Genomic DNA, 15608 nt, shown 5'->3' on the forward strand with positions numbered 1-15608 from the left:
CTGAGTCAAAAGGAAAGGCACCTGTAAAAGGACAGAAACAGAGTACGTCCCAGGTATTAAAGTGGTGACAGAAAACGACATATGTGGTGTGGCAATGTTACACTCCACAAACAGCAAGGCAAAACAGCATCATTTCCTCCATACTGTAATTCCAGACTGAAGCCCACAAGTTTTACTGTAAGGCTTCAAACTGTAAGACTGAACTAAAAGTCCCCCTTTCCCTCCAAACCTGGGAAAAGGGGCGGGTGTAAAGGCTCTAACGATGATTGATAGGTTGTTGGCCCGATGATTGCAACCTGGGGAAGCCACCTGATTGCAAAAAAACATAGCTTGAATAGATTCATGCAAACTAACAGTGCAAGAAAAAGTAATTCAAATCTCCTGGCATAGCCGTGCCAGCGCAGTGCGAAAACAGAAAGAAACAGAAAAGAAACAGCATAAATGATATCTTGTAGAGCAGTGGTTCTCAACCTGAGGGTGCCCAGATGTTTTGGCCTTCAACTCCCAGAAATCCTAACAGCTGGTAAACTAGCTGGGATTTCTGGGAGTTGTAGGCCAAAACATCTGGGGACCCACATGTTGAAAACCACTGTTGTAGAGAATGGCATGCAAACTACCCTGGAGAGTCATTGTTGCCAGGCTCACATTTTTGTTGCAATTACATCTTCATTTTCATTGTAACAGTTAGTGTTTCTTTTTAATTCTAATAGGTGGTTTCTTAATTACACAGCGAATGTTGGATATGTTTAAGCGCCCAACAGATCCACCGGAATTTAACTACCTATACCTCCTCCCCGGCTCCGTCTTTGTTGGAGGGTATGGCGCATCTCTTCTCAGCGGATACAACATTGAGCAGGCGAGACATAATTTCTGGTTTTTCTCTATTCACATGATTATACAGCCACCTCTCTCCATTCACAGGGCTCCAACCTCAGCGAATATGTAGAGGCAATTGCATAGCGATGTAATCATAGCAATTACTGTGGAATCATAGCACTATAATTCTGTAGTGTGAATGGATTTTGGGTTGATTTTATTTATTTATTGTGTCAGGAGCAAACCAAACAGTTTGCAAGCTTGGTAGTTGATTAAATGTTCTTTGACCAATAGCTGACCACTTGGAGTGCCTCTGGTGTTGCTGCAAGGAGGTCCTCCATTATGCATGTAGCAGGGCTCAGGTTGCATTGCAGCAGGTGGTCTGTCATTTGCTCTTCTCCACACTCGCATGTTGTCGATTCCACTTTGTAGCCCCATTTTTTAAGATTGGCCATTCATCTCATGGTGCCAGAGTGCAGTCTGTTCAGCGCCTTCCAAGTCGCCCAGTTTTCTGTGTGCCCAGAGGGGAGTCTCTCATCTGGTATCAGCCATTGATTGAGGTTCTGGGTTTGAGCCTGCCACTTTTGGACTCTCGCTTGCTGAGGTGTTCAAGTACTTCATATGCAGATTTTCATTTATACATACAAGGTATGAGTCATGGGAGTATGTTAGGTAAGATGGTTCATCCTGCTCTCCATTTTGATTAGTGGACCCCAGGGCTTTTAGTAATAAAATCACAACCTGGGGATTTGTATTGCTGGGATTTATAGTTCACCTACAATCAAAGAGCATTCTGAACACCAACAATGATAGAATTGGGCCAAACTTCCCACACCGAACCCCCATGACCATAAGAAAATAATGTGCTTTCTGATGTTCTTTGGTGACCCCTCTGACGCCCCCCTCGTGACCCCCCCAGGGGTCCCGACCCCCATGTTGAGAAACGCTGTTCTAGAACATGGCCATACAGCCCGAAAAACCTACAACAACCCAGTGATTCTGGCCATGAAAGCCTTCGACAATACATTAAAATAAAATAAATTCCAAAATCCAGACAGCCCCCCCAATTTAGATTATTAACATTCTGACTTTTATTAATATCTTCTGGGTGGGATGTGGTCAATGAAAACAAATTGGGTAATGCCATCTCCTTCCCTCTTGAAAGTATATTGTGCATTTGCATTTAGATGTAAAAGATATTTTCCAAGCATAGGGAAAGCCCCACCTGTTCTATATAAATGCCCACCCTTTCAGGGATTTCAAAGCATCTTGGTGTATCGAAAGTGCACCAATGAACTCAAGTCGGAGCGCAACCTGACCAAATGATCTCACCAACTTGGTATCTTCAGAATGTGTTTGAACTGGTGGTCTGCAGTTCTTCCACCCATCAAGGCTGAAACCTTTTAAAATAAGACTCAGCCTGAAAGAAATAGCTCCGGCGAGGATGCTCTAGTTTAGTCGTTTTAATCTTGAGCTGATCAGTCCTTTCTTTTATTGCCTTCTTCAAGTGCAAACACAATAGAGGTCGTCGAAGGCTTTCATGGCTGGAATCACTGGGTCGTTGTAGGTTTTTCGGGCTATATGGCCATGTTCTAGAAGCATTCTCACCTGAAGTTTTGCCTGCATCTATGGCAAGCATCCTCAGAGGTTGTGAGGACTTCACAACCTCTGAGGATGCTTGCCATAGATGCAGGTGAAACGTCAGGAGAGAATGCTTCTAGAACATGGCCATATAGCCCGAAAAACCTACAGCAACACAATAGGGATCCATCCATGAATTGGTCTATTGCTTTATTTATATCCCAGTGTTCTGTCATGCACTGGGCCTGTAATAGCTGTCTTTTCTGTAGGACGTATACTTTAAGCCCAGCGGGAAGCCAGGGGGCCTCAAAGAGAGGTTCTCAGGGATTTTTCTGAAGTGATGGTCTTTAGTGTCTTTAATGATACATCAAAGTCTTTATTATGGAACAAACAACAAATCTTCAATGGTTCAAATAACACTTCAAGGCTTTCTTAGTCTAGTCCTCAATGGACTGGTACCTGACTTTAATTAACTGTACTTTCTCTGTAGGAAAAAAACTCTTTTTAACCTCTTCCAGGATGTTTACTATCTATGCCTCATCGGTGTGGGTGCTACTACCGATTCCAAATGCATCTGGGTATTGAGTAGACCTACCAGCCAAGGCTTGAAGATATTTCAGCTGGAGTTCCGTGGATCTGTAGTGCTGTCCTCCCTCCGAGAATTCTTTGAGAACTTCAGGGCTGTTTCCCCTCTGTTTAGTGTGAGACTGAGGGGCTGTGAGCTCTCAGCCAGAGCCTTGGGACCTTTCCCCTGGAATTTCTGTTTCTGTTTCCCCGGATGTTCTCGAGAAAAGAAGCTTTTCTATGGGACGAGCTGGTCTACGTCCTATAGTATAGCTTCCTTGTGTGAGACTGACCAAAAAATGGCTCCTTTCCCTCCCAGAGCCCAGAACAAGGGGCGGAACCAAAGCTTAATTATGATGAACAGGAGGCCTGTCCTATGACTGCAAAACAGATAACAGAAAGAAAATAAAGTTGGAGCTCCTGGTACAGCAGTACCAGCACACCCAGACTGGGATTCAAGGTGGCTTTTAAAAAGGGGCAAAAAATTTTTTACACATACAGTTCAAGCTTACAAATGGTATTAAATGATATCAGGAGGAGAATAATTTATAATCTCGCTTTAAAGCAAAAATTGAAAACATTACAGCACTTTAAAAAACATTTCTTGTTTTAAAAAAGTTTCTAAAGCAGAGTTTCTCAACCTTCCCAAATGCCGTGACCCCTTACTACTATTCCTCATGTTGTGCTGACTCCCAACCATAAAATTATTTTCGATGCTACTTCATAACTGTAATTTTGCTACTGTTAGGAATAGTAATGTAAATATCTGATATGCATGATGCATTTTTATCCACTGGACCAAATTTAGCACAAATACCCGACGCGCCCAAATTTGAATACTAGTGGGGTGGGGGGGGGGTGATTTTGTGATTTGGGAGTTGTAGTTGTTAGGATTTATAGTTCACCTACAATCAAAGAGCACTCCAAACCCCACCATCGATGGAATTGAACCAAACTTGACACACAGAACTCCCATGACCAACAGAAAATACTGGGAGGATCTGGTGGACATTGATCTTGAATTTTTGGAGCTGTGGTTCACCTACATCCAGAGAGCACTGTGGACCCAAATAATGATGGATCTGGACCAAACTTGGCATGAATACTCAATATGCCTCTTCTGGAGTGGCCCTGCTCTCAGTCACACCACCCTCGCAATCGTGTTTGGTGGGGACGAGGGACAGAGCCTTCTCGGTGGTGGCCCCTCGGCTCTGGAACTCTCTCCCGCTGGAGATTAGATCTGCCCCTTCCCTCCTGACTTTCAGAAAGCTGGTAAAATCTTGGCTTTCGAATATAGCATTTTCAGAATGATGATCAAGTCAATAACTGCAGACCGCACCGGCAGATGGTGATGAATTTGTGATTTTACTTTGATGACCTGCCTTTTTGTAATTGTATGATCTGTATTTTAATGTATTAATGTATTACGATGCTATTATGTTTATTCTACTTGTGTATGAATTTCCTGCTGTTAGCCGGCCTGTGTCCCTCTTCGGAGGTCGAGAAGACTGGGTTATAAAAGCTCCAAATAAATAAATGTGAACACTGGTGAAGTTTGGGGAAAATAGACCTTGGCATTTGGGAGTTGTAGTTGCTGGGATTTATAGTTCACCTACAATCAAAGAGCATTCTGAACCCCACCAACGACAGAATTGGGCCAAACTTCCCACACAGAACCCGCATGACCAACAGAAAATACTGTGTTTTCTGATGGTCTTTGGCCACCCCTGTGACATGTTCTCTGGACCCTCCCAAGTGTCTGGACCAAGGTTGAGAATCGCTGTTCTAAAGGCTTGCTGGAAAAAGAAAAGTATTCACTTGATGTTGAGGCTGGATCTACCCTGCCCTCTATTCCAGATTATCTGGCAGTTTAGACTCATATAATTCAGTTCTGGGATCAGGTCCTGGGATGTAGAACAATGTGGATCCAGCCTGAAAAGACAACAAAGGCCCATCAACACTGCTATCCAATTCAGTATCTGATCCTAGTTTATCTACTTTGAACTGGATTATATACCAGTGTAGATTTATATAATATAGTTCATAGATTGTATATAATATGAAAAAAAAAATATTATTAAATAAAAGAAGCTGAAGATATATATATATATATATATATATATATATATATATATATAGTTCAAAGCAGAAAATCTTAGTTAAGAAGTAGCTCAGTATTCTAAGCACCTTTTGACTTTCCCTGTTCAAATATTTATTTATTTTGTGCCTTGTTTACCCAGAAAACCAACTATAGACTTTGTAGTGTTGCTTATTGCCTTAACCATTTAAACACTTTGCCTTTTAAAAAAACTTTTAGATGATGTATCTGGGCTCAGGCCTCTGCTGCGTTGGCGCATTGGCAGGGTTGTCCAGTCAGAGTACGTCTAGACTTGGCAACGCTCTGGGGATGATTGGGGTTGCCGGTGGCATCGCAGCGACCCTGGGCGCCCTGAAACCGTCACCAGAACTGTTGGGCCAGATGTCTACAGCCATGGCCATGGGCGGCACCATGGGTGAGTTCGCACTAAACCAGTGACTTTCACACTCTGTCCTTGGAAAATCCAGTACTCCTTGGAAACCTCTCACAACTTGAGAAAAATCAGTGTTGGGCTCTGTGCACTAAAGGGAGGTGATCTTCTACAATAGGGTGGGCAACAATGGCTCATAGACCATATGAACCCAAAAGGGGCATCCAGAATAAAAGAAAATAGAAAAAGTAGGAGAAAACTTTGCAAATATAAATAAACTGGAAGTATGCAAAAACAAACACTATTTTTCATCTTAATGTCAGTTTTGCTCCATGTTAAAAAATAAACATATATGTCTCTATCTCTGTCTCTATCTCCATCTCCATTTCTATACCACTACCTCTATCTCTACCTCTCTCTATCTCTATCTCTCTACCTCTACCTTTACTTCTACCTTTACTTCTACCTCTACCTCTACCTCTCTCTCTACCTCTACTTCTACCTCTACTTCTACTTCTACCTCTACCTCTACCTCGACCTTGACCTCTATCTCTACCTCTACCTCTCTCTCTCTCTCTCTACCTCTATCTCTCTACCTCTATCTCTCTACCTCTACCTCTACCTCTATCTCTCTACTTCTACTTCTACCTCTATCTCTATCTCTATCTCTATCTCTATCTCTATCTCTATCTCTATCTCTATCTCTATCTATCTCTATTTCTCTACCTCTACCTCTACCTTTATCTCTCTACCTCTACTTCTACCTCTACCTCTCTCTATCTCTACCTCTACCTCTATCTATCTCTGTCTCTCTACCTCTACCTCTACCTTTATCTCTCTACCTCTACTTCTACCTCTACTTCTACTTCTACCTCTACCTCTCTAGCACTACCTCTACCTCTATATCTACCTCTATCTCTACCTGTACCTCAATCTCTACCTCTCTCTCTCTACCTCTCTACCTCTCTCTCTCTCTCTCTCTCTCTCTCTCTCTCTCTCTCTCTCTATATATATATATATATATATATATATATGGGGCATCATCTGGGTATTAGAGGGGTCACTGCCCCCTTTCCTTCCTTCCTTTCCCTTTCCTCCCCTCCCCTCAAACCTTCTTCCTCCCTCCTCCCTTCCATCTGCTTTTCTTTCTTTTTCTCTTTCTTCCTTTCATTCTCTCCTTCCCCCTTTCTCCAGCTCGGAAGAGCCTAGATTACAATGGCAACATGACTCTCTTTGTGGTCATTTCCTCCCTTCAACTCTTATACATGTCACCGTCTTTTCCCAACAACATTATAGAGGGCCACTTCACCTAGCAACAGTCTTTGTGGTCCAAACATGCAAACATACATGCATACCAACTTAATTTGCTAATATATAAAAGTAAAGGTTGGCCCTGATATTAAGTCTAGTGGTGTCCAACTCTGCGGGGTGGTGCTTATCGCAATGTCTAAGCCAAAGAGCTGACATTGTCCGTAGACACCTCCAAAGTCATGTGGCTGGCATGATTGCATGAAGCGCTAATATATATTCTGAATTTATTGAGAAACACACACTAAAAGTATTTCTTTCCAAAAGAGGCACCATCAACTGATTGGTGCAATTGGTGCATGAGACTCTTATCCATTCCAAACTTGCCAATGGGAAAATAGCATTTTTATGGTTATTGCTAACAATATGATAATCTCTGTACCAAAGTGCCTCCAGTCCAAGTATCACTTGGGAATTAAGGTATATTCTACTCCAAAAGGTGGCACTCTAGACTCAGAAAGCAGAAGATAATGAAGTTAGGTATGTATATTTAAACACAGGAAACATTTCATCTGGAACCAAACCAAACTAAGGAAAAAGTAGTTCGCCATGTCAGTACTGTTTATTTACATATGTTATGTTACTTCCCCAACGTCCTTTTGGACCTTCGCAATGCCAGCAATCATATTCATACTGAGTTGACTTGAAAAATCAATTTACATAATTGGTAACTTGGGAAAAAAAGATGGATCCCGCTCCCTCCTTATTCAATAGACATGGAAGAAAAGCTTTCCCATAAAACTAAAACTTGCAAATCTCTTTTTGAAACATTTTGTATGAAATTCAATTCTGGTGTGTGTTTAGCCTCATATTGTTACCCCACAGTCACGAGGTTCATTTTGAAATCAAATATATATCCTGGACAACTTTCAAAAGTTTGGGTGAAAATTAAGGAATCCAATATAAAACATCAAAATGTATCCACTTAGTCTAAGTTTAGTGTTTTGTTTTCTGAGTTCCTACATGCATTCATTGCATCTGAAAGAGGTGACACGACAAAAGTGCGTGTATGTAACTACTACACAAATGCATGTCTGCAGAAATAAATGCATTGTGGGAATGTGTTCCTTTAAAAGAACATGTTGGGGTATAAAATCTTATGAGTGCAGAGTATGGAGAACAAACTGAACCTGGATGATATTGAGATTAATTTCAGAATTCAGCAGCAGATCAGTTGCACAACTTCAGCGCTTTCCAGTAGCTTCTTCCTGCACAGTATTTTCAACTGCTCCCACAGCCTGCAGCCATGCTGGAACCTTTTACAGACACTTGAGCACATGCCCGGCCATTGTCAGTTTTACTATTGTTTTCCCCTCCAATCTAGATGACACTACAAACTTACCACAGCACACGGTTATATCTTGTCTTAGCAGATAGGTTCTTTTAATCAATTACATAGAGCCTTCGACGGACAGCATCACAGCACAAGGAGAGAGTATACACTCTACATGACTTCCTTATATACAATTCTATACAATTACACATAGCAATCTCTGATTGGTTCCCAGGATTACATCAGTCACAATCACCTGGACTAGGCCAGAACACATTCCCCAAATTTAATGCATGACTCAGCATTTCCAATAGAAGCCTATTAGCAGTGCATGACTCAGCTACATTACATTACAATACATAGTAAAACCTGACAAAATCCTATTTATTAGTTCTCTTCTCTGCAAAGAGGGGAAGGGGAGCAGGAGTAGATGGCAGTTCTCAAACTGAACTGGTTGGAAGTATAGACATAATGTGAAAGAAATTGCATAGAATCATGGAGTTCGAAATATACCATGTTAGGATCATCTGAATCCAAGTTCAAGCACAATGGGGGATATGTCATATCAGAGCTTAGGTGAATATTATACAGTCGTCCCTTCACATTTGCAGTTTTGGCTTTTTTTATTATTTGATCATTCACAGATTTGATTAAAATCTTCTCTCTAGGAATCTCTAGATCCTCCAGCACAATGCTAGGCCAACCTCCAGCCAAAGTCAATGATAGAAGTATGCTGGAAGACCTAGAAATTCCCAGAGAGGTGTTCTCTCAGATTTTTTTGTGTCAGGAGTGACTTGAGAAACTGCAAGTCGCTTTTGATGTGAGAGAATTGGTTGTCTGCAAGGACGTTGCCCAGGGGACACCCAGATGTTTGATGTTTTACCATGCTTGTGGGAGGCTTCTCTCATGTCCCCACAGGAACTGGAGCTGACAGAGGGAGCTCAACCCGCTCTCCCTGGATTCGAACTGCTGACCTATCAGTCAGCAGTCCTGCTGGCACAAGGGTTTAACATTATACCACCGGGGGCTTCTATAAGATAAAATAAACATGGAAGGCTGACTGTATTACTATTGACTCTAACTACACAGATATCTATAAGTACAATGTAAATACACAAATGTCATGTTGCTATAAACTTCAGCAAAAATATCAACTCAATTAATTCATATAGTACACAAGTATTACTTCTTTGGATTTCTTTCAAGGTTTCTTCAATCGTTTATCTATTATCAATTATTTTGTCCCCTTCAAGTTTAGCCTCAGAAGATATTATTTCAAACGATTGAAGAAACCTTGAAAGAAACCCGAAGAAGGGATACTCCTCCTGAAACAGGAATCCTTTATATAATAAACAAAGTCCTTTATTATTACTTAGGTCTTCAACAAAACAATCAAGTACTTCTCAGATCTTCAACAGGTCAAACAAATACTTCAAGGCTTTGAATCAACTGGTGGCTTTCTTAATCTTGTCCACAAGGGACAGGCAACTGGCTTCGTGAACTGTTTCTTTTCTTTAAGAGGAAAACCCTTTTTAACCCCTCCTTGAGCAATCTACTTTCTAAACTTTGCTGGTGTGGGCTCTACTCCCGGCTCCAAACTGCTTCTTGGGTCCCGAGTAGACCTACCAGTCAAGGCTTTGTAGATTCTCCAGCTGGAGTCCTTTGGAAATGTTTTCCCTCAGAATTTTGTAAGAAACGAAGCTTCTCTACAGGTAGAGCTGATTCACGTCCTGTAGCTAAGCTTTCAACTGTAAGACTGAACTAAAATGGCTCCCTTTCCTTCCTGAACCCTGGGGAAAGGGCCGGAACTAAAAAACTCAACGATGATAGGCAGGTGGCTGCAAACCAAGGGAAGCTACTTTATTGCAAAATGCATGGAACTTTGGAATACATGCAAATACTCAAAGAAAGAAAAGGAAGTTGGAGCTCCTGGTACAGCCGTACTAGCACACCCACGCTTGTGTACTATACAAATTAATTGATTATTCCCATGATTAATTGAATTGATACTTTTGCTGAAGTTTATAGCAACAGGACGTTTGTGTATTTACATTGTATTACTATTGACTCAGGAGACTCATGTTCATAAGAGGATTCTTCTGTCAAGATCACGACACCATAAGAATTCGTAGCCCAAATCACCCTGTTTTTACTCAGCAGTCTCCAAATATCGTTGCTCTCATAATTTCCTGAGACTCGTTTTTAAAAAGATTTTTTGAGCAGGAGGCTTGAAATGAGGTTATAATTTCCCCGTCATCTTTCCTTTCCCTTTGCACCAAAAAGGGAAAACATCTTCAGAAAGTAAACAGCCTTTTGTTACTTAACTGGCTGTTTATATTTTTGGAGAGTGGTATGAAATACAATAGAACATTTTTTAACAAAAAAAATATATCTTGGCTCTCAACTGCATCATTTTTTTTGCAGGTCTCACCATTGCGAAACGGATTGAAATCTCTGACCTTCCGCAGCTCGTTGCGGCATTTCATAGTCTGGTTGGCTTGGCAGCGGTCCTGACCTGCGTCGCCGAGTACATGATCGAATATCCACACCTTGATGTCCACCCATCTGCTAATGTCCTTAAAACCGTCGCCTACTTGGGCACCTACATTGGAGGTGTCACGTTCAGTGGCTCTTTAGTAGCATATGGAAAACTGCAAGGTATTCATCCCATACACAAACCAGCCTTGTCTAAACTTCATAAATAATTGCCAAAGGGTCTTCAAGAGCTAGGATCTATGTTCACAGTGAATTATCATAGGAATTGGTGCCAGCTTGCAGGGAAGCAAGCAAGCAAACAAACAAAAACCTTGTTGAAAATCATATGGCTTAGTTCCAATAACTGCTTGGAATACAGCAAATTAAATACAGAGAAAATGCAGCATTGCCATTAACATCTTGGTCTCTCTGTAACTTAAGCTGCTTGAGAAGCTCCTCACCATGGAGTCTCACAAGGCATAATAGCTTGGATTGCTAGCTATTAAAACTGGTACATTAGTAATAGCCTGGGTTTTTGGTTGTGGTGGAGTCCTGGAGTACAACCTGGTGCTTTTTATGAATCCAAGGTTAGAGTCCATGCGCTTTTGACAGATCAGCATGAAGTCAAACATGACCCCCCCCCCCCAATAAAAGATAGTAACTTATGGTTTTGCTAAGGACAAGGACACCAGACTGGATAATAAGGGTTAAGCCTTGGTCAATTTGCCAAGACATTAACAAAAACAAGGACCTTTCCCATGTTAGTGTGTGCATTTAATCAAGGTTTTATGCCCTAGGTTTCATATATAGCAGAAGGTAACACATTTATTACTGAGGAACCACCTCCCTTTACACTTATGTGCTCTCTTGAACTTCTATGGGACTCTGGTGCGGGGGATAAGTGGGTATGAGTTCTATAACATGATTTCTATATTTCTGTATTTCTCCCTGTGTATCTGACCTTTTCCTGACCCTTTTTGCCCCATTCCCCTTTTTGGAAAAAATGTATAAAAAGTATAAGGAAGCCACCCTGACCCTGGAAAGGAAGAAATTAACAGTTGAAAGAACCCTTATCAAAAGACACTCTTTGCATGGACTGTAACAAAGGTTTGTGACCTCTGGCATCAGAGGTTTTGGCCACCAGAGGAAACGGCCGCTTGGCAATTTTGATTATATTACAATGGGACAGAGGGGAGCCTTCAGAAAGCTGTACCTCACCCTGATCTGTCAACCATTCAATCTCTTCCTTGGATTTTGGTGTCATCTGCATAGAGATGGCACCCAACTCCAAAACTCCGGATGACCTCTCCCAGCGGTGTCATGTAGATGTTAAAAAGCACGGAAGACAGAATGGAACCTTGCGGGACCCCACAGGTCAAAGGCCAGGGGTCCGAGCAGGCGTCTCCCAGCTTCACAATCTGGAAACGACTCTCCAGGAAGGGCCAAAGCCACGCCAAAGCCGTGCCTCCAAGGCCCATCCCGGAGAGTCATCCCATGATCGATGGTATCAAAAGCCGCTGAGATATCCAAGAGAACCAACAGGGTCCCACTCCCCCTGTCCAGCTCTCTGTGAAGGTCATCCATCAAGGTGACCAAAGCCGTCTCGGTGCCATGACCAGGCTATTAAAACTGGTACATTAGTAATAGCTTGAAATAAAATCATCTCGGTGGCACTTCCTTCAACTTTGGTGAGATTTCTTTTGGGAATTTAGGAAAAACCTTTTAAATTGGGCTTCTCTTTGCTCACCATTGTAGCAATCCCTCTTTGGTGGGGCCGCAGGGTCTCTCCTTCAGGGCCAGACCCTTTTAAATTCCACCTCAATTTCAAGCAGATCAGCTATGGAGCCCAGACTATGGAGTACACTGTCCTGTGCCCAAAAGACTATCTTAAGTTACTATCTTTTTGAAATTGGTGGGGGTAGAGTTTATTTATTTTGTGTCAAAAGCATTACATAAATAAATAAGTTGAAAAGTGATAAAATAAAGGGGCCACAAGCAGCTAAATAGTTTTAGACCAAAAATGGGCAACAGCAACTGCATTGTCTTTAGCTTTAAACAGTTCTTCCTCTGTGCATGAGGCAGGGAATTGTGGACAGGCATACAGATGCAGAGTTGTTTGTTCTGCTCCACAGTCACACAAGATGTGGGATTCTTCTAGGTTGTGCCATTTGGCCAGGTTGTCTTTTGATCTGCCCACTCCACTTCTGAATCTGTTCAGGGACTTGCAAGTTGCCCATTCTTGGTTTGCTCCTGGAGGAAGACCCTCATGGGGGACATCCATTTGGGATGTCCTGGTTTAACTGCCCAGAGGGATGCTGTTGCTTGAGGAACATTTAGAGGAGTGGTGGTTCTCATGAAACTTTTCCTTGATTTAAGCCTACTGGGAGGAGGCTGATAGCCATACAGTGGGTGGCTTTCATAGTGTTCAACCTTATTGTGCCATTGCGCCTGGGGCTACAGGTCGTAGTGAAGGATACATGGATGTGCTATCTCTCCCCAGGGGATTGCTTCTTGCCCTCCTTTAGGAAACTGGAACTCCCAAGGACCAAGACACAACAGATAACTCGAAATGGTCTTTATTGTTCACAATGAGTTATCCTTCTTAGGCATAAGGGCTGAGAAAAGCGGTATATAAATGAAGTAAATAAATAAATAAATAAGACAAGGCCAGGGCTGATGTTCTTATTAATTTTGGGTCTACACCCCATGCACTATTATTTATTTATTTATTTATTTATTTATTTATTTATTTATGCACTATTAGTAAGTTTCCGCCGGATGTTATTGCATGGAACTACTTTGTACTTGTTGTTCGCACAGCGTTTCCTAAATGTTAGTGTTTGATCTAAGGTCAAACACTAACACCGAGATATTTAGAGTGGGAATAGTGCTCAAGCTCTTGGCTTGATTGGACAGGTAAGTTTCAATTTCCTGATGGCTTCACGGTTATGTAGGTGGAAAGCACACACATGTGTCTTGGCAGGGTTAGGTTTCAGATGGTTATCTCTGTAGTAGCTGGAGAGATCTTTCAGGCCATCAGTAATTTGGTTTTCGATTGTTTCAAAGTCTTTTGCTTGTGTTGTTAGGCCAAGGTCATCAGCACAAATAAAGCTCATTGTGAGCTGTGGTTGTGGCTGATTGTTAGTAAAAATGTTAAACAAAGTTGGGATAGAGTTGACCTTGCCATTTCTCCTTCCTTCCTTCCTTCCTTCCTTCCTTCCTTCCTTCCTTCCTTCTTGACATTCAAGCAAGAAAGGGGAAAATCAAATGTCCATTTAGCAGCGTGTTAAATGTCTACATTGTTGTTCTAGGCATATTGAACTCTGCCCCACTTCTGCTACCCGGTCGCCATTATTTGAATGCTGGATTGTTGGCAGCTTCAGCAGGTGGAATGATTCCTTTTATGATGAACCCCAGTTACACCACTGGCATGGCTTGTCTTCTTGGCGTTTCGGGACTCTCTTCAATCATGGTAGGAATGCAAGTGCTGCTGAGTGTCCCCCCCCCCCAATGTGACGGTGTGAGTGGCGCCACCTATATGTAGAACTGTAAGTTGCAGCATTTGAACTGTTGTATCATATCTGATTTTGCCTTTTTACCCTGTAAATGTATAGTTGGATTGATTGGTTATTTATAGCTGTCAATCAATGTTGTTTGCACCAGTTGAATTGCTCCTCCTGCTCAATTGTTTGACCCCACCTCTTCCTAGAGAGCAGGGCAGTGTTTCCTTTTCCATTCCACCATCAAACTTTCTATCAGATGGACGTGGCAGAGAGACTTGGCTCTGAAGCCCTTGATTAAGTTACCTCTCAGCACCAATTCTGAGGTTCTTACCCTTAAGACTTATGCTTCATGTTCAGATCAACCTGGACGACACTGAGAAGTCGCAAGCGCCTTCAAACCAGTTCTTTGGCACCAGAGGAAGGCTTTGTGCCTTCAAAATATAGGCCATTGGAATTGGGGTTGTGATTATTCCAATATTCACAGCCATTGAGAAAGAGGGACCTGGTAAACCCCTTGGACCCAAGACAACCAGAGACTGTAATGTATATTTTCCTTTACACCTTTGAAACTTCCAGCTTACTGCCTTAAAGGGATAACTCTTTGTGAACAATAAAAACCTATTTTGAGTTATCTACAGCGTTTTGGTCCTTGGGAGTTCCAGTTTCCTAAAGGAGGGCAAGAAGCAATCCCCTGGGGAGAGATGTCACATCCATGCCTCTTTCACTAAGAGTTATAGCCCCCAGGTGCGACGGCACACTCAAACATCTCCCCTATACAGATGAAGCAGAGAACCTACTCAAGTCAGAACTTTGTAGAACTTCATAGAACTCATAATGTTATGAGAAAAGTTTGAAGATGGAAAGGAACTTGGTAGAGCTCATTATGGGAAAGGTGGAAGGTGGTAATTATATGTTTTGGACAACGAACCTCATGGATGGAAGCTGGTCCAAGTACACCCAATAAAGCATTTTGTTTCACCTGTTGGGAATGCAAGAAATTGAATTTTATTTTGCTGGACCCAAATGCCGCCTCGCCTATTTTGAATTTCAAATGCAATAGTGCAAACATCTCCTATTTAATATCCATCATCTGCTAAACAACAGCAAGAGGCAGCTGTGGGTGGAAGGGGTGGGATTGGCGCTGTTCCTGGGACTCCGCAAAGCTCTCTTCAAAATATTTGTGCAGCTCTATAGAAAGTCCGTAACAAATCCAGTGGAACCCCTGCAGGATCCCACAAACCACAAGTGCAGGGCTCCAAAAAACCTTTGAGCTGTGGGTAGAACAGTCAAATAAGCCGTGGGGTTTAAGTTGTCAGATGTCCTTGTAATCCTAGACTCGAGGGGGAGAGACGAGAGAAAGAGAAAGAAAAAGCAGACTATAAAGTAGTGCCGGGAAAGAGACCTCCCTGCCGAAACGTATGGTCCCTTGACATCCTGTTGATATACATAAATACGTGTGTGTGTGTGTGTGTGTGTGTGTGCATGCATGCTCAGGAACATGGAGAGAATACTCACATTTTATTTTCCTTATCATTATTACTTTGAAAAAAAATACAGATAATATTCTGTGCCAATTTAATCTAGAGCAGCATGGACCTCCTTCTTTCCATTCAGCTGAAG

The 15608-nt window shown here is 42.1% G+C and overlaps 1 protein-coding gene across 1 annotated transcript in view; it reads left to right on the forward strand.

The window, feature by feature from the left end:
* LOC132762386 (NAD(P) transhydrogenase, mitochondrial-like) overlaps positions 1 to 15608 on the forward strand; it is an 85317-nt gene that overhangs the window by 54920 nt on the left and 14789 nt on the right. The window contains exons 13-16 of the mRNA XM_060755316.2: positions 711 to 856; positions 5279 to 5474; positions 10435 to 10668; positions 13797 to 13957. Coding sequence (XP_060611299.2) covers positions 711 to 856; positions 5279 to 5474; positions 10435 to 10668; positions 13797 to 13957 — 737 coding nt within the window. The remainder of the gene's footprint in view (positions 1 to 710; positions 857 to 5278; positions 5475 to 10434; positions 10669 to 13796; positions 13958 to 15608) is intronic.

The sequence above is a fragment of the Anolis sagrei genome, chromosome 9, assembly GCF_037176765.1.
Source record: "Anolis sagrei isolate rAnoSag1 chromosome 9, rAnoSag1.mat, whole genome shotgun sequence".
NCBI classification, from domain to species: Eukaryota; Metazoa; Chordata; class Lepidosauria; order Squamata; family Dactyloidae; genus Anolis; species Anolis sagrei.